Source organism: Balaenoptera borealis (assembly GCF_965194805.1).
Source record: "Balaenoptera borealis genome assembly, chromosome: 5".
NCBI classification, from domain to species: Eukaryota; Metazoa; Chordata; class Mammalia; order Artiodactyla; family Balaenopteridae; genus Balaenoptera; species Balaenoptera borealis.
The window spans coordinates 569,798-596,114 of record NC_138862.1 but is presented as its reverse complement, the minus strand read 5'-3'; the positions used below and the strand labels follow the sequence as shown (position 1 = coordinate 596,114).

Below are 26,317 nucleotides of genomic sequence, written 5' to 3'. Positions count from 1 at the left end.
AATCCTAAACAAAATACTTATTAAATTGAATCCAACAATATATAAAAAGTAAAGCACATCATGACCAAGCTGAATCTATACCAGGTTTACCAAGAGCCATGAAACAACAGAATCATACAAGGATGAAGGAAAATCTACAAAAACTGCACAGAAGCCCCATAACACAGCAAGTCCACATCTACATCCTCAAGAAATGGGAACCTCTGTGCCCCAAAACACAAGTCTGAGATTGTTCACAGCAGGATGATTCATAATAACCCACTGAGAGGCCCTGAAGGATATATGACAAGCACACGCATAAACAAAGCGTGGCATCTGCATTCGACAGTGGAGAGAGACAGACGTGGGATTCCACGTTGGGATCACAGTGGGCAGAGGAGAACCAGGAGGGGAGCTTCTGGTAATGTGTTTGCCTGACGTGGTCACATGGGTGTGTCCACTTCATAATTAATCCAAGGGCTATATGTATGGTTTGTGTACTTCTCTAAACACGTGCCAGACTTCAACAGGAAAGGTTTATTTAAAAACTACCATTATTTGGACACAGGTGGAGCCGGGGGTACAGGCATACCTCATTCTATTGTGCTTTGCTTTACAGCACTTCACAGACACTGTGTTTTTTACAAACTGAAGGTTTTTGGCAACCCTGCATCGAGCAAGGCTATCAGTGCCATTGTTCCAACAGCATTTGCTCACTTCATGTCTCTATCACATTTTGGTAATTCTCACAGTATTTCAAACTTTTTCATTATTATTATATCTATTATGGTGATCTGTGATCAGTAATCTTTGATGTTACTATTACAAAAAGAATTTGACTTGCTGAAGGCTCAGATGATGGTTAATATTTTTTAGCAATAAAATATTTTTAATTAAGATACGTACATCGTTTTCTTAGACATAATGCTATTGAACACTTAATAGACGACAATATAGTGTAAACGTAATTTTCATATGCCCTGGGAAACCAAAAATTCACGTGACTCACATTACTGTGACATTTGCAGTGGCTGGAATTGAACCCACAGTATCTCCTAGGTACACCTTTATGTGTCTTCTTTTAATGTTATTAAGAAGATGCAAAAACTAACTCATTTTTGTGTTATAACTGTGCTACTCTGACCCTCAATACACACATTTGATATACTACAGGGCCTACAGCAGGATTCAGGAGCATCTGAAACCTCTTCCATTTTTAAATGAGCTTTATTCCAGAGCCCCCTGTCTGAGATGGGCCCCCGGCCTGAGCACCCCAAGTGAGCAAATGGCTTGCTCTCAATGACATCAAGGTTGTCTGATTTCTTGGCCCCAAGTTGATGGTACCCATGCTGCGTGACTGAGCATCCCTGTGCCAAGGCCGCCCTTACCTGATCTCTCCGGCCCTGTGGTCTGGGAACTGCTTGTGGAAATGCTTCAGCGCCTGCATCACAGCCGAGGTGCACTCCACATATGTGTAGTCAATCATGATGTCCCCTGGGAAAGAAAAGGAAGGCTTGAGGAATGTCAACTTTACCTCAGCTGCCCAATTTGGCAATTCAGGCCAAACCGTGACACAGGAGAACGCCATAAAACGCAGAGCCTGTACAACACATCACAAGCCTGACCATCCTCCAAAGGAAAGGGGGAAGCGTCACCAGCGACCAGCCGGTGACATGGCCACCAGGTGGGAGGGAGGCACCTACACAGGTGACCCGGAGGCCCATCTGTGCTGCAGGACAGCCAGGCCAGTGGGAGGGTAACAGAGAAGCACACACAGCAGAGCTGCACCCCACCCTGAGAAGGCCTCCACAGGAGTACATTTGCCAGTTACAGGAGCCCGACAAATGTAAACCCGGAAGGAGGGTACGGGGCGCACACAGACGCAGCAGGAGGACACAGGCGAGCGGGTCCCCACTGTCACCTCCCTGTGAGGAGCTGTGGGCTCCATGAGGAGCACTCAGGAGACAGGCCGGCCTCTATGGACGACAGAGCAGGAGCCGGCCCAGGCTTGGGCCAGAGAGCCGGTGTGAATCCCACCCACCTCCAAGAGGCAGACTGCAGCTTTTCTATCCACAACCAGGGTCACCGCACCCTGCGAAGTCGAGAAGCATGGAACACTCTGGTGCTTGGGGGCTCCTTAGAGCATCTGCCCGCATCTGCCAGAACATTTGTTGGCACTGCCCCCCGCCAGGGGAAAGAGCTCCAGGCTCTGGCGGGAGATCCGGCCTCAGGCACGTGGGGCCCCTGAGTCTGTGGCAACTGGCCGACCACTCACCGAAGATCTCCGAGGGGTTCAGAAGCTCCAGAAGGTGTCCCCCACGCTTGGTCTCGTAGGTGGCAAACCCTCCATCGGGGTTTCTCATGCTCAGCAACTAAAACCAGAGGGAACATCCTGAGAATTCGCCCATGCGCTGAGCACATGCAAGGGCCCACAGGCTGTGGCACAGCTTTCTAGAAACACCCCAAGGCTAGGAACCAACGAGCAGGGATGGGAAACAGGGAGCCGGTTTTCATGTTAAACCAGGACCCTCAGGCGCCCAGAACAGTGGGCTGCAACCTTTATCAACCAGGTACTCCGTGACCACCCAGGACCACTCCCCGGCACGTGCATGCTTACCACTTATAAAGCACACGTGCGCCACCAAACTATGTGATCTCCATCATAAAAACCGGACAAAACTTGGGTGTGCTAAGAGGGTCTGTGGTGGGGTGGCCAAGACTCCACGTGCACAGCGCCCTCGGCTGTGCGACCAGAGTCCCACACCCAGCAGCCTCACCACAGCGACAGCATCGAAGAGCCGCTCTCGTGGGACGTGCTTAGTGACAAAGGGACACTTTTCCTGCAGGAGAAGGAGGGACTTCAAGGCCTCAGCAGTGCAGTCGGCAACAATCCAGCCACAGTCCAGTGTGCTGAAGGAGAAGCCGCCCTGGAAAGTGTGGGGCTGTAAGGGTGGAGGCCAAGCCCACACCTGGCCACCCCAGGCCATGGCGCCTCGCACGCCTGCACAGAGCCGAGGCCCATCCACAGCGGAGGCACAGCCACAGCCCCAAGCCACACACACGTGGACGACCTCCAACTTCCAGCACAAGGACTGCAGCCTCTGCCCGTCACCGCCTTCAGGCTCTACTGCGGGACGGGCACAAGCAACCCGCTGTGAGAACGCACCATGGCCACGTTCACGCCCCCACGCGCTGCAAGAACTGCCCTCCCCACTCCTCCCCTCATCGCTGTCATTCATGTTCTGACAGCTTATTTAATGCCTGCACGTGCTGCTGAGTGCACACAGTGTGTGACGTGGTGGGGTGAAGCCCACATAGCTCAGCTACTGCATTTATGCACAACTCTTCAGTCAGGAATATCTTGGGTACATCGGTGGAACCCCACACTGTGCCTCTATCAGAACAGGAAGCCGAGGAGAGAGCCCTCCTTGAGGGCAAGGCCCAGCTAACCGGGGCGCGTAGAGTTGGCCGCGGTACCTTGCTCATCTGGCGGTAGTACTTCTGGTAGTCGGGGAGGTTGTCTGGGACCTGGTGAGCATCCGAGGGGCAGGAGGGAACACATCACCACCATAGTACGCAGACACCGGGCAGGGAGGGGCCAGCACAGCAGGACATGCGGGGACCCATTGCCGCCGCCCTCTCGGTCACCAGTGCCAGTGGGAACCCTCCAGGCAGCACCCACGTGGCCCACTGCCCCCACCCACAATCAGGGCACGCCCTGGGCTGGAGGGGCACCCCACCTGTGCGAGGCACGGACCAGGCCTGGTCTCACCTGCGAGACCCGGAGATACTCATGAGCCTTCTGCAGGCAGGACGCAAACTCTGGCCTGTGTTGTGCACCCGCCTGGGAAAGAGCAGGGGGTGAGCCGCTAGCCGGCACATGCCTGCGCGCGTGGCTGGTCCCTGGACGACCCTGGTGATACCCGGCCACCACTGGGAACCAGGAGCAAACCCACCCAAGTCTCGGGGCGCTCGGGTTTCTGCCGCCAAGTCAGAAAGACACGGTGGAGCGACAGCAGAAGAGGTGGTCCACACCACCTTAGCCCCAGCCCCAGCCTGTGCCCACAGGGTCCCTGCCCATCTAAGGCAGGCCCCCACGTGGCCCAGACTCCTCCCCAAATCCTGCCAACCTCATTCCCACCAGCATAAAAACACGCTCCTATTTCTCTCTAGTACATGCTCAAAAGTATCCATAGTGAGCAATTTGAGCACTGAGAAGAGCCTGGAGCCGCTCCCCCTTATAGAAGACACCAGCACCTCGTCACCTCGGGAACAGCCCTCACAAGCTCCTTGCCCCTGAAGACTTCAAGCCAGCCCCACACCTAGAGCTGCCAGGCAAGACCACTGTCTCGGAGCCCAGGTAAGCAAAGGGTCAGGGCCGGCAGGTGCCGTGTCCGGCTGGCTGCAGGGGTGGACACACGGGAAGGGCAGACGGAGGCTGGAGAATGAGCGACAGAGCCACATACCTCCAGCAGAGCCTGGATGGCGAACGCGGTGTCCCAGATCTGCGAGCCATTGGTACCCTGTGCAGAGGGGACAGCATTACAGCAGCCACCTCCCACCCCCACCCCAACTTCCCAGATCCGATGGGTGCCTAGAGGGCCAAGGAAGGGTGCAGGGGCTTCCACCAGCTCCTACAAAGAGGTAGGAGCCCAGCCGACTCCTCACCCCGGGCTCTGGGCTCTGTACCCCTAAAGCCCATGAGGCCCTGAGAGGGGCTGGTCCTGCAAGGAGACGTGGGTCAGGCAGCCCCACCTGCCTTCACCAGGCCACCAGCCAGGACAGGGCTCCTCAGAGCACTTCCAGGATTTGGATGAGCACCGCCATGGCCTCCACTGCTTGCCCACTGGCACGGAGCCCAGACCAATCGGTGGCACTAAGGGACACGAGACACTGCAGCCTGGCGGGACAATGTGTGGGAAGAACACACACAGCGCCTGGCCAAAAAGACCTGAACCGGATCAAGCCTCAGGGCCTAACCGCCAGTTTGCAGAAAATCTGGGGTGCAGAGCAGGCAGAAGATAGACACGCTAGGGACAAATGACCCAGGAGAGAAGGGCACCGGGAGATTGTAGGACAAAGGTGACATCAAAGATCAGCCTCCCGGATTGAATCCTGATACCAGTGAACACACAGCAAAACCCCACCGGGGGCTGCCGTGAACCCAGTGGGGACGGCACAGCAGTTTTGCCAGAACCAGAAGCCCTTGTAAGCTCCAGGGCTGGAGGTGTCAAAGGGGGTGGGGAGCCACATGAGGGCTCGTCAGCCTCCTGCACTTCACGTGTTTCAGGAATCTTTTCACACGAGATTGGCGGCGTGGGGGCCAGGGAGCTGCAAGTGGGGCTCAAGTGTGCTTGGCAAGGGCACCTGGGGGGGTGGTCTGCACTGGGCGGGGCTGGGCCCACGTGCACTCATCCCAAAGGGCCCAGAGTTCAGTGTGACGCAAGGACATTGCTGGAGGCACCACATTTGCACACTGAGTGACAGGAGACAAAAGCCCTACAGCTCCCGGCTCGCTGACCCCAGGGCCCCCTGCAGCCGGGATAGGTCCAGGTCAGCCCAGGCTGCCCAGTGACCCAGGAGTCCCACCCCCAGGGACATGCACAGGACGTAAGCTGGGGGAACAGCATCTACAACATCCAGACACTGGAAATCAGCAAACAGTACAAAACAGAGGTGCGGTGTACGCGGAGAGGGGCCACAGGGAGTGCGTCTCAGGACTCTGAAGGGGGTACCTCTGGGATGCTCAGCTCGGGGCAGCAGAGGGCACGGGTTGTGCTCTGACCACATCCTGCTGCTGTCCTGACCCCGCTAACCAGACCCAGCAGGCGAGCTGTGAGATCAGCTGTCCAGCAGCAGTTGGGCTGGCGTCTGAGAACCACCGTGGCCCTCATCCCCTGCCGAGCTGCAGCTCTGAATGACTTTGGTGTACAGACTGCTCCCATGGTGAGGCTGCAGGCCTTCAGCTCTCCCACCACCCCCCAGGGCCTGTCAGCATCCCTGCCAGACAGCACACACCCAGGAGGTGCCCGGCGGTGCCCCTCAGATGCGGGACAAGGGGCACCTGCAGCCACTCACCACACGCTGACAGAACACGTCGGGAGGAGTGACTTGGGATCTTAACAAACCCAAAAGGCAGGAACGGTTGCAAGGAAACAAGCAGCTGTGGCCCTACAGCCCTTACCTGCACTTTCATGCCATCGAGGCCCAGCCTGCGAGGAGAAGAGCCCAGGTCAGGGAGCACAGGGCAGAGCCGTAAGTCAGGGGCCCAGAGCCCGTGTCCCAAGAGCAATGCACCCATGCAGCAGGGGACACGTGAGGACAGCTCCCACCCCCCACCCAGCTGTGTGGAGGGCCCACCAGGGGAAGAGGCCTCCCTCAAACACAGAATTCCCTGCATGGGACACGTTGGCCTTCAGGCTCTCAGCCACGCCCTTCCCAAGGGCCACGCCCTCCCCGCCACACTCACCAGAGGTAATCGGGAATCCTGGACAAGTGCTCCTGGAAGGCAGAGGAGGCCGGCCCTTCCCTGTGCCAGCACGCAAGCATGTTGATGGTTTTCGAGATCTGGAGGAGACAGCCCTGTCAGGGCTCTGCTCCACACCTGCCGGGGTTCCCGGGCTTGAGGGCCGCAGCCCTACCCCAGCAAGGCCCCAGCACGGCCTTGCTGCAGGCCAGGCCTTCTGTTCTAACCACTTTCCCAAGCACTCACTGCTACCAGGCTGCAGCCCTGCCCTGGGAAAGGTGGGAATGGGCCAAGGCACGTGTGCCAAGGAGGGAGGGGGACGGCAGCAGGGCAAAGACAGGGTGACCCATAGAGGTGACGGGAGCCCAGCCAGCTAGTGAGCAGAACCGCCACGAGGGTGACGGGCAAGGCGGGGACCCGAGCGGGCACGTGGGTTGTGGTGTGTCCTGAGCTGCCTGAGGTAACTCAGGGGACGGAGGACAGGGCTGAGGGCCACGGGAGAGACGGAACGACTTGGAGGCGAGACCAGCGGCGCAGGGCCTGACTGCTCAGAGCAGATGTTCTAGAGGCCCAGCTCTCCCAGCCCGGGACCTCCTAGGCCAAGGTCGATTACAGCGCATTTCTAACTTGCTTTATGCAGCGTTAGGTCAGAGCCCACGCAGAATCCCCTGGCGCTAAAGGGAAACAACTGGCCCCTCGGTGGGGCGGTGGCAGTTGACGTCCCCCGGTACCACCCGGCCTCGAAAACACCTGGGAGCAGGGTCACGCGTGGGGCTCACGGACACTGCGCCCACTGGGCTCACACAGAGAAGCCGTGGGCTGACCCAGCACGGCGGCCACAGTCACAGCCGCCCGAGGCTCGCTACAGCGCTGCCTCCTGCACCCAGTGCCCTAAGGCTGCGGGCCAGCCTCCCGACCCTGCACTGGCCGCCCGGGCTCACAGCCCCACGGGGCAGAGCAGGGTCAGGAGCCCAGAGGTTCCGAGAAACGAGTCTCGAGCCACCAGCCTCAGCAGGAATCAGGAGTGGAACGCAAGCACCCTGGTCCTGCAAACCCCATAGGAGAAAGGCAAATGGTGGGTTATTAGGGGTGGGGAAGGGGAGAGGACCAGGGGAGGAAAAGCAGCCCACCCCACCGGCCAGAAAGACCTCAGGAGGCAGCCGCAAGAAGCAGTGCTCCAGACACACCAGGCGGTGGGACGGGAGGGCGGGCCAAGCACAGGGGTCCTGGGGGATCAGAGGCCCACGTCCCACGTAAAGGTGTGGCAGCCTCCAGCGGGAGACCGCACCTCCAGGGAGACCCCCACTCCCAGCTCCACAGACACAGGCCTCTGGGCAACCCGCCCCCAGTCCTCGCCCACCCCAGGCCCAGACACCCAGTGGGCGAGGGGCGCTGACCGGGCCGATGCTGAGGTACTTGGTGAAGCGGTCGTCGGCTGCGATGTGCTCGTACAGCTTCTGGATGGCCCGCTGCCGCAGGCTGGCGCTGTGGTGGCGCTCGTACAGGTTGAGGATCGCTGCGAGGGAAGGGGGCGTCAACGGGCACCAGACACGGAGAGGAGTCCGGCCCCAGCACAGACCCCCCAGGGCGGTCGGCCCACGGCGGCCAGTCTCTGGGCCCCCCCTTGCCACCCCCCTCACCCACTCTCCTTGCCTGCTGGTGCAGCCCCCTCCCTGGCATCCTGGTGCCGCCCTGCGGCCCCCACAGCCGTGCAGAGCGTGCTGCCTCCCAGTGCTGACAGGGCGGGTCCCGGCTCCCACCCCAGGGCCCGTCTGCAGGACCAGTGAGGGAACGAACGAATGAACGAGGGGGAACGTGGCCGCCTGCGCCCACAGCACCCGCCAGGCTCCGCGGGGAGGCCACTCGGCTCTGAGCAGCCAGGAGGACCCACGGGAGACGGGCTTGGACTGGGCCTGGTGGGGTCCCGCCCCTTCTCTCCCACTGAGGAGGAACCACCGGCCCCTCAAGGCCCTGGGCTCCGAATCCTCTGTCCAGGAGCCCGAGCCCCAGGCGGGTCTGCTGGACACGAGGTGTGCACGGCCGGCCCCATTGTCCCCGCCGGACCCCGACGCCAGGACTCATCGTGGGGCCGTGTCCCTCCGCTTTCCCTGTCACTTTAGGTGTCGACCGACCCCCGGGGGGCCCAGCCAGCCCCTGGGGGCACCCACCGTACACCACGTGGAGCAGCCAGCTGTGCGGCGTGTACAGTTCATCGGGGGCCACGCTGTCCCTGTGCGCCGGCCAGTCGATGCGGCCGTAGTCCTCCACGTAGAGCTCCTGAGGGCGGCAGCGCCTCAGCCCCGGACCTGCCCGTCCCCTCCGCTGCCTGCCCGCCCGAGGGCGGGCCCCGACCAGCAGCCTGCTCCCCGAGCCGCACGTCAGCGCTGCTTCCCGGGGACGCGCTGGGGCCTGGCCCTTGCTCACAGGTGCCCTGCAGCCCACCCCACTGCACAAGCCCCCGGCAGTCATTTAGGGACAGGAGGTGGGGGCTCCACTCTGTGGCGCTCTCGGCTCCGTGGGCCCCCCGAGAGCGGGCGTACGTGGTCAGGCTCACCTGGCGGAGGCTCTGGACCAGCGGGTCCTCCTCGGCGCTCAGCCGGGTGCCGTAGCAGTAGGCCATAGGCAGGTACACCTGCCGGCAGTGGCACCAGATGGTGGAGGGGTGCGCGGGCATCCAGTCAGGAAACAGCCTGGGGGGACAGCGTGTCAGCAGGGCCCCCCCCACCACTGCAGCCCGGGGCCCTTTCAAGCCGGAACACAGGGTGGACGGCTGTCTCCGGCCCAAGTGGGCACAGCCGTGCTCCCAAGGGGCACGGTCCACAGAAGCCGACAACTTCTCCTGGCTCACCAGGTGCCTCCTAGAGCCAGGAGACTTGGCTCCTAAACGGCGAGGACTGCCTGCGGGTTCCCAGTTGTGACGAACGCGCCACAGCAACAAGAACGTTAATCACGGAGATACTGAGTGAGGGGTCTACAGAAACGCTCTGGACTATCTTTGCAACTTTTCTGGAAATTGAAAACTATTCGAAAATAAAAAGTTTACCTAAAAACCTTCAGGACTGCCACATCTTCTCAGAGCCTGTGTCTTTGATCGTTACCTCTGCTGTGCTTCACCCAGATACGCAGCCTGACGTGAGCACAGCTCTGCCAGCCTCCCAGGCAGGGGCGCGCCTGGGCTGTTTTCTCCACCCGCCCCTTTCAGCCTCCGTCCTCGTGTGAGAGGGGAGGCCACGTGGAGGCCACGGGGAGGTGAGCCCGCCTCCCCTGCTCCCAGGAGTAAGGGTTGGGCAGGTGTCCTCAGCCCCACCACCCCTGGCCTCACTCTCTTGAGGGCTCCTCCACTCACCTTAAAGGGCGTTTGCTACATTTTGGGTAACATTTCCAGCTTTCCTGCAGCTGAAGTGGTTCAGGGTCTCTGGTCCCTCATCCTGCACACCTGCCCTTTACACTCCAACCTACGCCCTCCAAAACAACTTCCGCCAAGACTAGCAGTGCCCTAGTTACCGAGAGGCCCGGCACCCACGGCCTGGGCCCTGCGGTGCGGGGATGCAGCCAACACAGTCCCCCACAGCCGCCTCTGACACCACACCCCTCCCAGCGCCTGCTCAGCGCCTTCCTCTGCGGCTCCTTACACACCGGCTAGGTCCGAGGTCCAGCCAGCAGCCCACCGGTGAGGAATGCTGGAATGGCCCCAGACCACTTCCCGCCCCTTCCATTGTGGCCAGCCTTGGGCAGGTCTGCCCCGGTGAGGCTGGGCCGTCGGCCCTTTCATCAGGCCCCTGCTGTCATCTCCTGATTGGCCCCTTCACCTCGCACCTCTCCTCTACCGAAGTCCCCTAGCGCAATGGCCCCCCAACCTCCCTGACAGCTCCCTGCTCCAGGGACCTCACCTCCTGAAGGTGAGATTGGGGTACTTATATGTATATGAATGTATTCGGGACACATGTCCAGAGATTTCATTAGATATTCACAAAATGTTTAAAATCTCTGGCTTATAAGTATCACACAATATGGAATTAATGTTGATTTTGCTGAGTTTTTAAGCAATATCGTAGTTCTGTTGAAAGAAAATTCTTATCTTTTAAAAACACACACTGAAGACTTCACAGGGGAAACAGAATGTCTGGGATCAACTTTAACATTCACTAGCAAAAAAGACAAGGGGGACTGTCAGCACGGCACACCCAACACTGGGCTGGGGAGGGCTGCATGGGCTGTCACCTCCTTTATTTCTATAGATGCTCAAAATGTCCAAAACGAGACACAGTCACAGGCATCTACGCAACAAAGGCAGCGCGTCACGCCCCACACCGGAGGTTCTGTAACCAGCAGGCAGGACCCCAGCCACCTGCCACATGGCCCAACCCCACGGCACCTCCCTCCTGCCCAAGCGGGAACCCTCTCCTACAGTCTGTAGGACTCAGCCAAGCAGGGGCTCTACCAGGAGCCTAACGCCACCCCACTCCACTGAACGGACAGCCCCTCATCTGACTAATAGGCAGCAGGTGACCCAGGGCGGCGTCACTCTACTCGCTAAGAGAGTGGTGACCGTAGATGGGGAAGCATACCACATTTCTGGGAACAGAGTGTTGAGGCCTTCCCAGCTGTACACGTTCAGGACAGCCAACCAGAACTTCCCCCAGGAGGGGATGAACACAGCGCCACCTGTGGGGAGAGAACAGGCCCCATCACCTGCCTCTGACTGTGAACATGAGACCCTCAGGAATCGGGTCCCCTTCAAAAGGCAGGCCTGCTAAGGATCCTCTCCCTGTCGTAAGAAGCAGGCTCCAGAACCACTCGGGACCACCCAACACCAGGGCTGCTGGGTGGAACCGACGTCTTCCCCAGAACAAGCCCGCCTGGCCCCTGCCCCCAGGAAGGAGCAGCTGGGAAGGTGAGAGGCCCAGGTGCACATGGCAGCCCGGGTCCCCACGGGCCTGGAGGTGATGAGGGAGCTGACCGTGCACGCTCGGCCTTCTCCCCCCTGGGGTCCACCTGGCCGTCCCGCGCCGCACTGCACCCACGCGGCAGACGGATCTGGACTGCGGCTGTGGGGATGCTTGTGGCCCCATGTTGGAGCCCCCCCCACCCCCGTAGCACTGGTCCCAAGCACAGGAAAACCATCCTGGACACGGTTCACAAGGAGGCCTCACCCCGAACCCAGGTGTGCAGAAGGCAAAGACCCACAAAGCTACTAGGGAAGCGTGGCCTGAAGACATTCCTTCCCAGACAAGGAACCAGAAATCAGCCTTGGGACCTCACACTAGTGAGCCCAGAAGCTGACGATGGATTCGTTACAAGAGCAACACACGTGTGAAGAATGCAGGCTCGTGAGAAATTGCAGCAAGAGGCGTCACCCAACATGGCAGGTCAGGAAGTGACATGCAAGGTGCCAGGCGAAGGGTGAGCAGGAGTCCCTGAGGCAGCGGGGTTGGGTGGCAGGTGGGACAGCCCAGGCAGACAAAGCGGCACGTGCAGAGCCCTGAAGCGGGAAGGGGCTTCGAGGCGCTGACGGGAAGCCGCTGTGTGTGAGCACAGAGCACGGAGGGCGAGCAGCCTGGGGAGTGTCCGTGAGCGGAGGGCAGGCGGGCGAGACGCACCGGGCTCTGCAGAGGAGCAGCGAATACTCTCGGAGGAGCAGGAGAGGAAGGGCCTCCCCAGGGCGAGGGCAGAGGAGTCACCCCAGGAGCCCTACAGGACACACAGGAGAGCGAGGGTGGAGGGTGCAGGCAGAGCTCCACCAGCTCCCGCCACTCTCGTGCGGCCAGGCTGCCCTCTGGGAAGGAACACTCCCACAAGCAACGCACGAGCGTGTTGTTCCTGAGTCCTTGCCCATTTGTGAAACAAACAGAATTATACGGCAACCTTAATTTGTGTTTTAAAAATTTACTGGCAAGGTTAGACAGTTTCCTCCTGCTCCTGCTTTGACGCCTTCCTGGTTCACGTGTTTTGCTGTATGTGAAGTGCAGGTGCACCTTTCTATTTCCCATTTTCGAGCACTCATTATGCTGAGGTAACGTGAACTCTTTATTACGTAGCACGTGCTATGCAGGGTGTACCTTTCTTGTGAAGAATATTCCGGGCTCGCACCAGGTCGGGATCGTCAGGCCCCACGCCCAGAATTCTCAAAGACACATAGTTGAGCGCAGTCCCAAACACCGTGGACTTGTCCTCAATGTGCCTACAGGAGCAGGAGACAGGTGAGAAAATGACGTCTTCCATTACTTGTAAGAAATTAAGCAATGCTTCCGTTAAATTTCCTCAGCAAATCAAGAATGACATAACAACACGAGAAACATCCAGGACAGCCATTCTCCAGTAAGAGCTCCTGCACCTCCATGACAACTGAGCAGTTCCAAAACTGCCCTCAAGTGACTTTCCTGGCGGTCCAGTGGTTAAGACTCCGTGCTCCCAATGCAGGGGGCGCAAGTTCGATCCCTAGTGGGGGAACTAAGATCCCGCACGCTGCAGAGCACAGCAAAACTTCCCGTCCCTGTCTGTTTACTTCCCATGCCTGAATCAACATGACCCCAGGCAGTGGCCCACAACAGACCCTATATCACTACGGCCCACAGAGCAAGCTCCAGAGACAGCATGCCAGGGCAGGCGAAGGCACTGGTGAGACCTCAGGTCTGTCCCAGGACCCAGACGGCAAAGAGCTGGGATCTCAAGCTCGAGATGCCCACGACCCCATCCAGGAGGCAAGCAGAGCTAAGCTGTCCTCCTAGGGTTCTGTAAGGAAGGCTGGTGGTGTGGAGTTAGCCAGCCCAGGAGGGGCGCACATCCTGGTTGCAGGGCAAGAAGCACCAGGGCCCCACAGCCAGGTGGGCAGGCAGTTGACCACCTTGGGACAGGGCCCTGCTCCCAGAGCGAGCGACACCACAGAAAGGCAGGCTGAAACGCGGGGAGAACTGCCCGGCCTGCCTCTCCCTGCTGCCATCCCAGGGTCAAGGACAATTTTCTTCTGCCTTAGTGATGACAGCAAATGGTTTTCACTGTGGTATATGGGTCTCAGGAGTCTCTCAATCAGTCATGAAACTCATTACAACACGAGCTGCAAAACCAAGGCCCGGAAAGTGAACAGGCCCATTCTGAGAGCCCCAGGGAAACCCGGACCCAGCCTGCACGTAGCCTGCAGCCCATCTCCCTCCTGACAGGCTCTCCCCGCCCACCCAGGGCCAGAGCTACAGTCACCCCACCCCTTGACAGGTGCATCTCCCACATAAGAACAGGTGTGCACGTGCATGCATACACACGCAGCGACGCAGGGCTGGGCAGACTCACAGGCCCCAGCCGCCATCAGGAAGCTGCACAGACCGCAGGTACCGTGTAATCTCTTCTCTGTATCCAGCCGGCAGAGGAATGTGCGCCACGTAGCACGTGATCAGGAGGCCTGTGCGGCAGAAAAGATACTCCTCAGCAGGCACTCAGCACTGCTAAGCCCAGGCCCCATTCCTCCTGAGAACCCCAGGTAACAGGCAGCTGTCCGCTAGGGTCTCCTTCCTGTGGAAACAAGCCTGGGAAGGCTATTACTCCCGGTCCCATCAGGGACTTTAGAACTGGGGCCCCAGGAGTAGCAGCAACAGCACACGTGACACGTATCACATGGGGCGTGCAGAGCCCACCCAGCCACTCCAAGGTCCCACACTACTGACACGCCTACTGGGAAAGAAAACACTCAACGGATCATCCCTGGATGGGGTAGTTTACTCGCTTACATTTACGTTTTCCTGTTTTATTAACTTTAATAGCACACATCACTTTGCAAGATGGACAACAATAAATATTACCCACAAAGAATCTTCTGTTCCCAGCCTAGCCCTCCTGAGCATGGTGTTCACAGGCCCCCCACCCCGCCCCTCCACCCTACCCCGGGCCCAGGCTCCATCAGCCACGTGCCCATGGCACCGAGCACACGGGGTCTCAGGCAGGCCCCAGCAGCAACGTGTCATGGAATGGATGCCCAACTATGGCCAGAGGCATGAGAAGCCCCAGTAGACACACCCACACAGACACACTCTGGAAAGGCAGATAGATATGGAGACACCATAGAGGTTCACAGAAAAAAGCCCATCTCCTTTCATAACAGGTATGATGCTGTCAAGACAGGGAAACACAAAAGCAGGAAGCAGAGCCGGTGTCTTCCCCATTTTACAGGCAAAGAAACTGAGGCACAGCCCCTAAGTGGTGGGGCTGGGGCCGGAGCCCAGGAGGTCCAACCCCAGAGTCAGGGATCAATCACCACAGTGATGCTCAATGCCACACGGGCCACACAGAGTCATGACCTCCAGGAGCATTTGCCAAATTAAAGCAGAAAAAGACCGGTCAAACTTCAGCCAGCCATGGAAGAACCCTGAGATGGCACCCCCAAACAGGCCAGTGTCCACCTGAGAAAGATGGCCTGTCCAGAGTCCAGAGGGAGAGAGGAAAGCCCCAACCTACAGCCTGCAGAGGGCAGGTGGGGCAGCAGGCTGAGCCCAGAGCTACAGCAGCAAGCACAAACCAATGCAGTGTCCCCATGACCAATCACCACTGAGTGCCTGGTGCCACGCACATGTGACCAAACCCGATCCCCACGATCCCCACATCACAGACGAGTCAGCCAAGGCATGGTGAAGTCCTGCCACCTTGCCCAGGGCCAGAGCAAGCCAGTGCAGTCACTGCTTCCCCATGAAGATCCCTGGGAAAAGTCTCAACAGGCTCCAGGTCCGACCAAGGGAAGAAAGCCCAAAGCCCTGCCCCCAAGCATCAGGCCCCTGGGTCCCTAGTCAGGAAGATACAAAGCTGTACAGTCCAGCAGGCAGCAGGACTTGGAGTCAAAGCAGAGATGGGAGCTGGATGGACTCCCAGTGCGACTCCCACTAAAGGAAAAGGTCCTTCTGCATAAACTCAGGGAATTTTCCGGATTACAAAGCTGAGCATTTCTTTAGAGAAACATTCCCAGGATGCAAAACAGACTTGTCTAGCCAAACCAGTTCAGCACCCAGGGGCTCCAACTGCGGTCCTCCTACAACTCACCAACCCGCACCTACAGGTCCCATCTGAGCTCTCCCGGCCAACACTTCAGGTGAGTTCACACACACAAGCTGCCTACACAGGAGTTAAAAGATTCCTACCCACCTCTGCACCTTGGCATAGGCTAGGCCCTCCACTGACGCCCCTGCTCTGCACTGGGACTCAAGAGCCCCCCCGGCCCCCACAGCACCCCCCGCTTCCTTTTTCAGAACGCTAGCTAGCTGAGCCTTCGCTCCCATCCCCTGGCAACAAGAGCAGGACCACTCAGGCACAGGGCGCAGGGCAACCTCCCCGGCCCTTTTCTCTGTGAGCTCCCGGCGTGTCACCTGTCCACTCATTCACACCTCAGACGTTCACCCAAGGCCTGAACCAGATCAAGCCAAGATGCCAAGGATGCCCCAGGGGGCCTCGCCCGCAGGCCACGACAGCACCCTCCTACCTGGCAGGAGGAAGAGCGGGCCACCGTAATCACCGGCCCAGTGCCCGTCCTCAGCCTGCAGGGCGGCGTAGAACGTCATCCCATTGAGAGCCCCCGCACGGGCTGTGACGGCTTTCGGCAAGTCCTTGAAGTGACTCCTCTGCCAGGAAGAGAAAGGAGTTGAGAGCTCAGTGGTCTGCAGCCAGGCCAGAGGAGCCCTTGGCACTTCGAGACCAGTTCAAAGTAACAAACCTGAACTGCTTTCAAAGTTTCAGCTGTTTCAGTCAAAGGCCTAAAACTCTGATGACGGCATTGCCAATCTTAGCAAATGAATGGTTCCACGTCCTCGTGGTTCTGCGTTCCAGTCACGCATTTGCAAATTTCTTCACAGCTTCTCCAAGACATCTTGAATGAAGCAGGTGCCCACGTGTGTGGGGCGGGGCATTGATGCCCACCCAGACCTGGAACTCAGGCCCCCCTCGGGCAGGGGCCACGGGATGGCGCAGTGACAGGGAGACCCCATTTCTATGTCACACTCTCTAACTAACTGAATTTCTCTTATGAAACTCACTAGATCAGAAACTTCTTTTTCTGAACAAAAACGAAGTTAGAGCAGTTTCTTACACGCAGCTTAGTGATAAAGGGATTGAAGCCAAGGGCCCACTCACTTCACGCTCCATCTTTACCTCGATTAACTCCGGCAGGAACCAGCTTTGGCGACACGAGACACAGGTGCCCAGTACACATCCCTTCTGTTTTACCAGAGGAGAAAACGCCCTTCACGTCTAGCTGTTTAAAGCTCCCTACTGGCTCCCGGTGCCCACTGCTAAGAAGGGAGGCAGGCGGGTGTCTGGTGGCGTCCCAGACCCCGCACGTGGCGAGCAGAATCAACACTTACGGTGTCCAGGCCCAGTAAGTGAGCTTCCAGGCCAGACTGCCCTCGGCCAGGGTCTTCTTCTCCTTGGAAGTATGTCCACGTCTGCCTCCCCCTCTCATTGCTGAGTCGCCAGCGGCTGAGGTCGGTGGCGGGCTCTGTCTTATAGGGTCCCCCTCTTCGGCGCAGACACCTGGAAGCGATCATGCTCAAGTGACCTGCTCGCCAGGTCAGAGGCCAGAGGCGCAACGAACTGCCCGTTTCACCCCAGCGACCTGCGAGCAGACCACTGTTTCCCTTACCTTGAAAAATAAAAACCCTCTTGGCGCGCTTCTGCACCTAAACACCGCGCCATTATTTCTCCGGGAGAGGAGACACATGCCACAGGGACCGCCGCCCACGTCCCAGTCCCCACCCCGACCCCCAGCCCCACCCGGCTCTCCTCGGCCCGGCCCCAGGAAGGTCCCCGGGCGACACCCCCGAAGGAGAGCCTGCCCCTCACCGCCCCTCACCGCCCCCAGGGCCGGTGCCGCAGGTCTCCACAGACCGCGGGCGAGGCCGGACGGCGCAGCAGCCTCGCTGGAAGCCCCCGACCCAGTGAGACCCCCTCCGCGGCGCCCCCGACCGCGCCCTCCCTTCTCGAGGGGCGCGGGAACTCACGTGCCCTCCGTCATGACCGCCGCGCGCTCCCGGTTCCCCTCAGCCTGCGCCCCGAAACCGGACCAGCCACCAGCCCGCGAAGGCCTTCGCCTCTGCAGACCGGAGAACGCGATGGGAAGATGACCGCGCAGCCAATCAGAGCGCGGTGAGGGTGGGTCCGGGGCGCGGCCGGCTAGCTCAGTGGTGGAGCGCGACGGTCTGAGCGTTGGGGGCGGGGCCGGGGAACCTTGACGGAAGCGGGATCTGGGGGGCGGGGCGTTGAGTGGGCGGGACTGGGTGGGTAGGCGGGGCTTGGTGAGTGGGCGAGGCCGGGAGGGCCGCGACTGCCAGTCACGGCTGCCGCCGGAGTCTGTCAGCCTCGGAGCGACTTGTGGGGCGATGCGCCAGGACGAGGCCACCAGGGGGCGCCTGAGACTGAATGACACTTGGGGAGGGTCCCACCTGAGGCCGGAAGGCAGGGGGTCTGGGGAGCGGCTAGTGCCCTTGAGGAAGAGCCAGAGGCCGGAGGCTGTAGGTGAGTGAGTGAGGGGAGACATGGCCGCGAGGTCCCGCGGAGGGCGCGACGCGGGGGGGAAAGGCTTCCGGGGGCAGAAGGGGCGCTGGCGGGCACCTGAGAGGAACTGACAGGAGAGAGCTGATGGGAGGGCAACTGACAGGAGGGGAGATGACACCAGAGGGGAGATGGCAGGAGAGGGAAGGTAACAGCAGAGGGCTGGCAGGAGGGGAGAGGGCAGGAGAGGGGCTGACAGGAGGCGGAGGGCAGGCTGGTGCTGACAGGTGAGGGGCGGTGCATCTTCAGGCAGGCTGAAGGCTTTGCTGTGGGGCTTTCGAGGTAGCGGTGCCAAGCACCTACTGGCCCTGGGAGGGAGCCACGTTGGGAGAGCTTGTGCCACTCAGGGAGAGCCCTGCAGTTTTGCGGTCCCGGCGAAGTAAATGTGGAAGGCCTGGACTGTAAAGGGAAGCGAGAGAAAGATGGAGAATGTGCTGAAAGGACTGGGGGTAAGTCGGGTGGGGATAAAGTGGTCGCAGGGTGTGCAGCAGGAACCAGGGGCTCCGGGGAGTTGGAGGAAACTGTGCGGACACTGAGGTCCCAAAGGCGGCTCTGCAGGAACTCACGGACAGCCCCACCATTTCTTCATCTTCCCCACAGAAGCCCTGACATCAGGTCACAGCTTCCCCAGTTAGGCGAGTGTTTCTGTGCCCATCCCTGAGTCCTATCCCCATGCCATGAACCCCAGCAAGCCAGGGGGCAAGGGGGGATTTGCAAAAGGAAACACACGTACACCTTCCCCCAGTGGAACATCAGGCTGTTAGATGGTCAGTAAAGGACACTTACCTCTTCCTATCCCGGTTCAGAAACCAATGAAGAAGACGCAGCAATAAGAGGTTTGGATATCAAAATACCAGCCTTGCTACAGAGAAGAAACTAGTTTGGAAGACATGGCTTAGATTGACGATCAAGACGGCTAGCTACTTCCACCTCTAAATCAGACACATACACCTCCCAGCCTCTGGCCCAGGGGGACAACGGCAGCTTCCACAGAGCTGCCCCACCGAGCAGCATGCAGCCAGGTGCCAATGAGAAGGTGCCTGTCAGCCTGCTGACCCCAGGAAGTGTACCCAGAGGAGCCTGAGCACGCTTAACCCTGTCTGTTCTCCCAAATTCACCAATTCACACTTCCCTGGGAGAGGGGAAAAGGCTGGAAGTTCTTCTCCAGGGACGTCCCTCCAGTGTGGAAACACAAAGCATGGGAATAAGGGCTCCAGCCTCCCTGAACATCTCAAACTCTGACTCTGGTCAAGCTAAGGGAGGAAATAGGTTTCGCTTGGAGCAGAATTTGAGTTTTGATATTTTACTGGACTGGACTTTTTATGAGCAAAACAATAATCCTCTTTTTAAAATTTCTAAGATAGGAAAAACCTATAAAATCTATCTGAGAATCACAGATAAGAGTTTCTAGGGAGAGTCATCGGAAAAAATAATGCTTCTCTCCACTTGCACCGTACCAGTTCCTGCTTGTCCAAGAAACAGGACACGGAAGACTCTGAGGTTTTTGGCATGGACACCTGGGCATATGATAGTGTCATTTCTAAGGTAGAGAAGAAGGTTTGGGGAAAACTTTCAACTTAGATTAGGGACATGTTAAGACAGAGATGCCCATTAGACATTCAAGTGGATAGGCTGGGTAGACAGGCTGGTATTCGGGAGAGAAGACAGAACTAGAGAGAGGAACTTGGGAGTCGCCTGTTTTCAGGTGATGTTTGAAAACATAAGATTGGATGAAATCAGCTAGGGCATGAGTGTTCCAAAGAGAAGAATTTCCAGGATCAGTCCTAGGGCACCAACCATTTCCAACCTAGAGGAGGAGAGGTGGCCAGAGAGGGGAGAAAAACTAGGGGAATGTGGAGTCAGGGAAGCCAGGTGAAGACATGGTGATCTGTGCAGAGATTTTAAAGGGATTGTAAAATGAGGTCTGAGAATTGGCGACTAGATGTGGCAAGACAACTTACTGGTGACTGACAGGAGCAATCTCGGGAGATGTGAGAAGAAAAGCCCAGAAGTAGTTAAAAAGCGGGGGGGGGGGGGGATTTCCAATTAAACATGTCAGGCTGAGCACAGGCATTGACTTCCGTTTCCCACCTAAACCCTACTTACATAAAGTAATGAAAGAGATAAAAATGCACAGTAGTGAAAGAATGGGAGAGGAAGCACCAGTAAACGAGAGAGGTCAGCAAAATTGGAGAGGCCAGGAATGCAAGGAGGAGTACTCACTGCCTTAGCAAGCCAGAGGAAGCTGCAACCCATTGTCGGGGTGAAGCCATTGAGGAAAAAGACCATTCTTGCCCGTGAGCCCCAGGAAGGTGCAGAAATTAGAACTGGTGTAAAGTTTGAACAAGAAGCAGTCTGACAGTAGACCCCTTCCCCTACCTGGACGGAAGCCTGCAGCAGTGGAGTCAGAGCAGGTGTGAACTCAGGCACAAGGCATAGCTGAGGGCCACTGAAAGCAGGGTGTTGAGTGAAAGTCTCCACTGTTGTGGCAGTTCCACTTCTCCCACTCAGCCGTATAGCTCCGGGCAATAGGAGGATTTCTCTGGAGCAAATGGCCCTCCCCCAAAAGACCTCCAAACATTGGCAGCTGGGACCCAGTGGAAAAGCAGAGAAGCCTATCAGCTGGCAGGCTGTATCTGTTGGCACAGAGCTTCCAGCAAGCTCCTCAGAGCCCCATCATCAACATGAGCCAAACATTTGAGGAAAACCTCTACCACGAAAGGCAACGAAACACAAAGAAAAAGGAAATTTTTTTTTTTTTTTTTTGGCTGCGTTGGGTCTTCGTTGCTGCGCGCGGGCTTCCTCTAGTTGGGGTGAGCCGGGGCTACTCTTTGTTGCGGTGCGCGGGCTTCTCATTGCGGTGGCTTCTCTTGTTGCAGAGCACGGGCTCTAGGCGCCCGGGCTTCAGTAGTTGCGGCACGTGGGCTCAGTAGTTGTGGCACATGGGCTTAGTTGCTCCGGGGCATGTGGGATCTTCCTGGACCAGGGATCGAACCCGTGTCCCCTGCATTGGCAGGAAGATTCTTAACCACTGCGCCACCAGGGAAGTCCCGAAAAAGGAGATTTTGAGAAATGGAGATGATTGAAAGTTGTAGAAGAGGACTTTGACAAAAACACATCCTCACAGAGATAGATGGTTCTTGTTTCATGAGTGCAACATCCTGACATACTCTTTCCCTCCCTGCCTTATTTTTTTCTGTGCTGATCACCAGTTAGCATACCAAATGTTTTGCATAATTATCTTGTTTATTGTCTATCTCCCCACTAAAATATAAGCTCTGTGAGGGCTGAAATTTGTTTCATTTGTTGCTATATCCCCAGCACCTGGAATAACGCCTGGCATATAGTAAACATTCCAAAAGTATATACTGAATAAATGAATGAATGAACAGGAGTTGTCTCTAATAAGAAACATTAAGAAAAAGACTCTCAGAAATTAAAAATATGGCAGCAGTTTAAAATTTTTTAAACTTTTTTTATTGAAGTATAGTTGATGTACAATATTATATGTTACAGGTGTACAATATAGTGATTCACAATATGGTAGCAGTTTTAAAATCACTAGAACAGGGAGATAGAGAAGTTTTAGAATAGGAGGATAAAAAGATAAAGATATAAAAAAACTGAAAAGAAAATTGGAGCATCAATACAGGTAGTCAAACATCTGAATATTAGGAGTTCCAAAGGGAAACAGTGGAGGAGAAAATTGTATTAAATAATTTCCAAAAATTCCCAGAATTGGGGAAAATTTTCTGGATTGAAAAAGCATGGGAGAATATTTTCTAAAGATGCCTGCAAAATCTCCCATCTCACATGCTCTTTTACAATGTGGTCTTACCACTCATCCCCACTGAGAAATAGGACCTATGTCCTGTCCCTTGAATCTATAACCAGATGCTTGTAACCAATACAATGCAGTGGAAGTGATCCTGCAGATTCCAAAGCTGGGCTTGCATTTCGCTCACTGGGGCACTTGCACTTGGAGACCTGAGATGCCATGTGAGAAGTCCTATCTGAGGCCACCTTGCTGTGAGGAAGCCAAGCCACATGATGAGGTCACATATAGCTACTCAGGTCGAAAGCCCCAGCTGAGCCCCTAGCCAACAGTGCAACATCACCTGCCCGCTATGTAAGTGAGCTGTCTCAGACATCCAGCCAGAGTCAAGACTTTAGATAACCACAGTCCCAATGCCTGCAGTCAATACCTGACTGCAACTGCATGAGAGATCCCAAGAGAAAGCTGCCCAGCCTATCCTTAAAGCTGCCCAGCCTATCCTTCCCAAATTTAAGCTATGGTTGGGGTAGTTTGTTACACTGCAAAAACTACTGGAAAAAAGCACTACAACGTGCTGAGCACAGTAAGTTCGGCAGGGAATAGGGGAGGCAAACCAATACGTCAAGCATGTTGTTGAGAAATTTGAGACCACCAGGGATAGAGATGATCTTAAAACTCCCAGTAACAAAAAACAAAAACACAGAGGAATAATTTCCAATGTAAAATTCTACTTCCATTCAAACGATGAATCTAATGTAAGGGTAGAAATAAAGACCTTTTAGATATGCAAGCTCGGAAGGCTCTAAAAGATGAGCTCCATCAAAATGAGAAAGCAGACCACAGAAGAGGAAGATATATGACTCAGAATCCAGGAAACGTCCAAGGTGGCACAAAGACGGGGGGGGGAGGGGGGGGGCGTTCCCAGCGGTTCATTTCCAAAAGAAAATGGAGCTAGCATATTACCTGAGGCACCTGAGTGTTGGGAGGAGCTTTACACTTAGCGAGGAGAGGTTTGGGTGAAGTAGTGCTAGGAACACAGAAAACCAAGCAAATGAAAAAGCAAGGCAGTTGACTCCAGGTACAACTGAAAGTTGTACCTAAAGGAAATGTAATCATAAACCAATACAGGGCTCGATAGCAAACGGTATTAATACAGTCATACTGAACTCTGAATGCAGATTTCAGCTAACATCTTAAATCGTTTTGGGAGACCAGTGGGAGAGGAAATGTAGTATGCATGTGTGGGTGATACACGTTGCAGAGAGGATAGTATAAGAGAGCTGACTCATTTTCTATTGTAGGAAATCAACAGATAATGTCTAATATCGAGGTTAAGAAATAGCATTACTTAAGTCTTTACTGATAAACATGAAGTTAATCACTGAAGAAATCCCTAAGAGTTGATTAGTGTTTGTTCTGGCGGATGCAGGGTTTGGCTGGTAGATTTGGTGGTGGTAGGATGAGGAAGTTCTGTTCCTGGTGCTTCTTTTTTCTCAGTGAAATAAGAAGCAGGTCATCATCTAGGAATGTTGTAGATTTGAAGAGAATAAGAAGATATGAAATAGTTTTCTCAGAGAGTCTAGGGGATGTGGGATACAGTAGGGAGATGCTGAGTGCCAATTTAAGACTGATGGTCATACTCAGCATCAAGTCTATTAATACCTCTTTCTGTATATGGCTCAAATGTCTCCCTTCTCTCCACACCAACTGCTAGCAGACTCAGGATTGTACCCTCTTCTTTCACCTGGACGGCTGCAGCATCCCCCTTTCGAGACCCACTGCTTGTCTTGCTGTTGTTCCCCATATGCAGTTTCTGAAACAAAATGTGACCAGATCACTTCTCTGCCTAATATCCTCCAATAGCTGATTCCCATAGCACTCACAGTAAAGCAGCAAGGGTCTCGGCGGTCTGGCCTATCCCCTCACTTGGCAGTAATACCAAACTGGCACCTCCAGGTTTTCATCACATCCTCTCGGGTATACCCCTGCACTCCTCTCCAAGAATTCTGCTCTGTCCTCCGCCCAATCCCCTTGTCTCCCCCTGCTTCCAATCCTGGCACATGCCCCGTGCCTCAGAGAGCTACGTACATATACAGTTGGCTCAGTACATCTGTTGGCTCTCTGAGGTGTGAGCTGGGCAGGCCTGGTGGGCAGGGTCCCTGCACCTTATTCATCCCTGCACTACTGATTCTGGCACATCAGGGACTGCCACTGCTGCTAAGACAATGAATGACCACCATTACACACTGAAATGTAAGAGCACGTGTTGGTGGACAACAGAAGAGATCATGAAAACAGGTAAGAGTATCGAAGACATTACACAGGAGAAAACAGCCTTTCATTCTGAAAACTGAGGAAGACCTCATTAGATATTCCAGTGGTTTATTTGCATGATTAATAATCACATTCCAACATGCATCAAGCATCTGAGAGTAACATTATTTTGAGTAAAAGAAAATCTTCTAGACCCTCTCTCAGGTCCAGCAGCTCAAATGTCCACCATGTCCAGTAGTGCAGAGAGATGGAGCTCAGAGGCAACGTCCTCTTCCCTTGAACTCCAGATCAGCCTTTCTAGGTGCTTCAGCCGTTGGGTCAGCGATGTGCCTGTTGCCTCTGACATCTGCAGTTGCTCCCCTGTCCTGTCATTCTATTTGAACAAAAAAAGAAACTAAAAATAGTTTTGGGATATCCACAAGCCAAGATATATTTTCTTTAAAGGCACTAGATCTGACTCATGTTAGAAACCTCTTCTGGGGCCTGCTAGGCTCAACAAACCCGTCTCTTGGCATCTATCACACATCCTTCCAGCCCCTTCCAGCACATACACATACAGCTGGCATCATCTGCCATGGAATGTTTCCTCTTCTGATTCTTTATTTATATTTTTAAATTTTCTTTTCTGGCCGTGCCGCGTGGCATGTGGGATCTTAGTTCCCCTACCAGGGATCAAACCCACACCCCCTGCATTGGAAGCGCAGAGTCTTAACCATTGGACTACCAGGGAAGTCCCTCCACTTCTGATTCTACCATGAACAACTTCTAGTCGTTTTTATAAGATATTGTTATCAAGAGCTACGAACTATTCCATCATATGTATTGTAATCGCTGAACCAGACTCTCATCTTTGGATGTTTAGTTTCCACTTTTATGTACTATAATTAATGCTACAGTGAACAAAAATACATTAACTTTTGTCATCAGTAATTTCTTTAAGGCAGAATTGTTAAGTCAAAGAGTACAAATATTTTTAAGGTATCTGCCAAATTAATAATTGGAAATAGTATGTCATCTTAATTTCTTTTTCTCCGCAGTTGAAGGGCTTCCTAAAAGCCAATCCAGGAGCATACATTTTGCCTGTCCAGCATTATACATATAAACTCTGCTTTTGTTTCTTTTATCACTGAAGGAAGAATGGTGAGGTAGAAAGACCGTGAGCTTCGGAGCCAGTTGGGTCTGGCTTTAAAAAGCAGCATTGCCACTGACCAGCTGAACGCTCTTGGGTGAGGCCCTTGACTTCTGTGAGCATACCCTCCTCATTCATTAATTTTCCTTAGGGAAAATTAATACCAGAAGGGAGGTCCGGGTGATGCCAAAGCTTGGACAGTATGTGCTCCATAAACCGAACCACTGTTGTCACCTTTGTTTTTCTCCTCAAAACTTTACTGCATGTCAGCATAACATGGTTATGGGTTTTGTTCAGTTCTTAAGCATGTTTCAATTCCATTCTTCATTCATTTCATAAGCAGAAACTGAGAATTAGTTGGGCCACTATAATACTGACAGATTAAGTTTAAGAAAATATCTAATTTAAGCTAATAATTTATTGGTCATCATGACATCATACTATGACTCGAGACATTACTTTTTTCCCAGTCATTCTCTCAGTTGTTAAGTCTAATATAAATGCCAAATGTACTCTCTTCTCACCTGAAGGCTAGTAGTTGTAGATGTTTTCATCACAGGTTCGAGAGTCTGAGGCAGAGACACCAGAGTATGAGGAAGGTAGAGTGGAAGGGAAGTTGAATCTGTAAATGCTCCCGAGTCCTCTGACAACCACTGCTGAAGTTGATCTGCAAACCTGAAACATTTGCGCATTAGGAAGCAAAAATTTAACTATCACTCACTTTTCTCCTATATATGCTTTAAATTTTTTAAAGCTTCGCTTTTTACTAAGGGTGGAACTAAGTTATGACATCAACTAAGAAGCAGAAAAGCACCGTTTAAAAAAATTTAGTATCTTCTCTTTAACTTATAAACCTGATTTATATTTAAAGAAAAAGGTGGCATTTATCCAAAACAACTGGTTTTTAACAGTACTTGTACTTCTCTCATTTGGTTTATCTTCTCTGGCTTATTTTGCTATTATGTGTCTATAATTAATTTGTATCTCTTTGGATTATCCAAAATGTACGGATTGCTGCTTTAGTTTAAAATTAACCCAAAATAACATCGCACTGCCACCTAACATACTCCAGAGCTGTCCACTCCATATACTTGTTTTCTAAAGAAAAATAATCTGATCCAAACTGCTTAAATGATACAGACCTAGGAAAATCTACTTTTAGAAATCATGACACATT

The 26,317-nt window shown here is 54.8% G+C and overlaps 3 protein-coding genes across 7 annotated transcripts in view; all 3 read right to left on the bottom strand.

The window, feature by feature from the left end:
• Positions 1-1,407, bottom strand: part of SPATC1L (spermatogenesis and centriole associated 1 like) — a gene marked incomplete at its 5' end in the record, with an annotated part of 45,918 nt that extends 44,511 nt beyond the window's left edge. The window contains one exon of the mRNA XM_082393645.1: positions 1,368-1,407. The remainder of the gene's footprint in view (positions 1-1,367) is intronic.
• The window catches only part of LSS (lanosterol synthase), a 35,656-nt gene extending 18,105 nt beyond the window's left edge, over positions 1-17,551 (bottom strand). Inside the window, exons 1-18 of one of the 3 annotated variants that reach the window (XM_082393634.1) lie at positions 16,777-16,877; positions 16,565-16,630; positions 16,131-16,283; positions 15,900-16,038; positions 13,730-13,838; positions 12,505-12,626; positions 11,014-11,110; positions 9,000-9,135; positions 8,614-8,722; positions 7,843-7,961; positions 6,449-6,546; positions 6,164-6,191; positions 4,446-4,502; positions 3,752-3,823; positions 3,457-3,507; positions 2,757-2,906; positions 2,255-2,351; positions 1,368-1,473 (exon numbers count right to left, since the gene is read on the bottom strand). In XM_082393634.1, coding sequence (XP_082249760.1) covers positions 1,368-1,473; positions 2,255-2,351; positions 2,757-2,906; positions 3,457-3,507; positions 3,752-3,823; positions 4,446-4,502; positions 6,164-6,191; positions 6,449-6,546; positions 7,843-7,961; positions 8,614-8,722; positions 9,000-9,135; positions 11,014-11,110; positions 12,505-12,626; positions 13,730-13,838; positions 15,900-15,978 — 1,430 coding nt within the window. In that variant the 5' untranslated portion in view covers positions 15,979-16,038; positions 16,131-16,283; positions 16,565-16,630; positions 16,777-16,877. Of the gene's footprint in view, positions 1-1,367; positions 1,474-2,254; positions 2,352-2,756; positions 2,907-3,456; positions 3,508-3,751; positions 3,824-4,445; positions 4,503-6,163; positions 6,192-6,448; positions 6,547-7,842; positions 7,962-8,613; positions 8,723-8,999; positions 9,136-11,013; positions 11,111-12,504; positions 12,627-13,729; positions 13,839-15,899; positions 16,039-16,130; positions 16,284-16,564; positions 16,631-16,776; positions 16,946-17,412 lie in introns of those variants that run through there. The other 2 variants (XM_082393632.1, XM_082393633.1) reach the window with 2 other exon arrangements.
• Positions 17,552-24,102: 6,551 nt separating this feature from the next.
• The window catches only part of MCM3AP (minichromosome maintenance complex component 3 associated protein), a 42,470-nt gene continuing 40,255 nt past the window's right edge, over positions 24,103-26,317 (bottom strand). For all 3 annotated transcript variants that reach the window (XM_082393630.1, XM_082393629.1, XM_082393631.1), the window contains 2 exons: positions 25,665-25,815; positions 24,103-24,384 (listed from right to left, as the gene is read on the bottom strand). In XM_082393630.1, the coding sequence (XP_082249756.1) occupies positions 24,226-24,384; positions 25,665-25,815 (310 nt within the window). In that variant the 3' untranslated portion in view covers positions 24,103-24,225. The remainder of the gene's footprint in view (positions 24,385-25,664; positions 25,816-26,317) is intronic.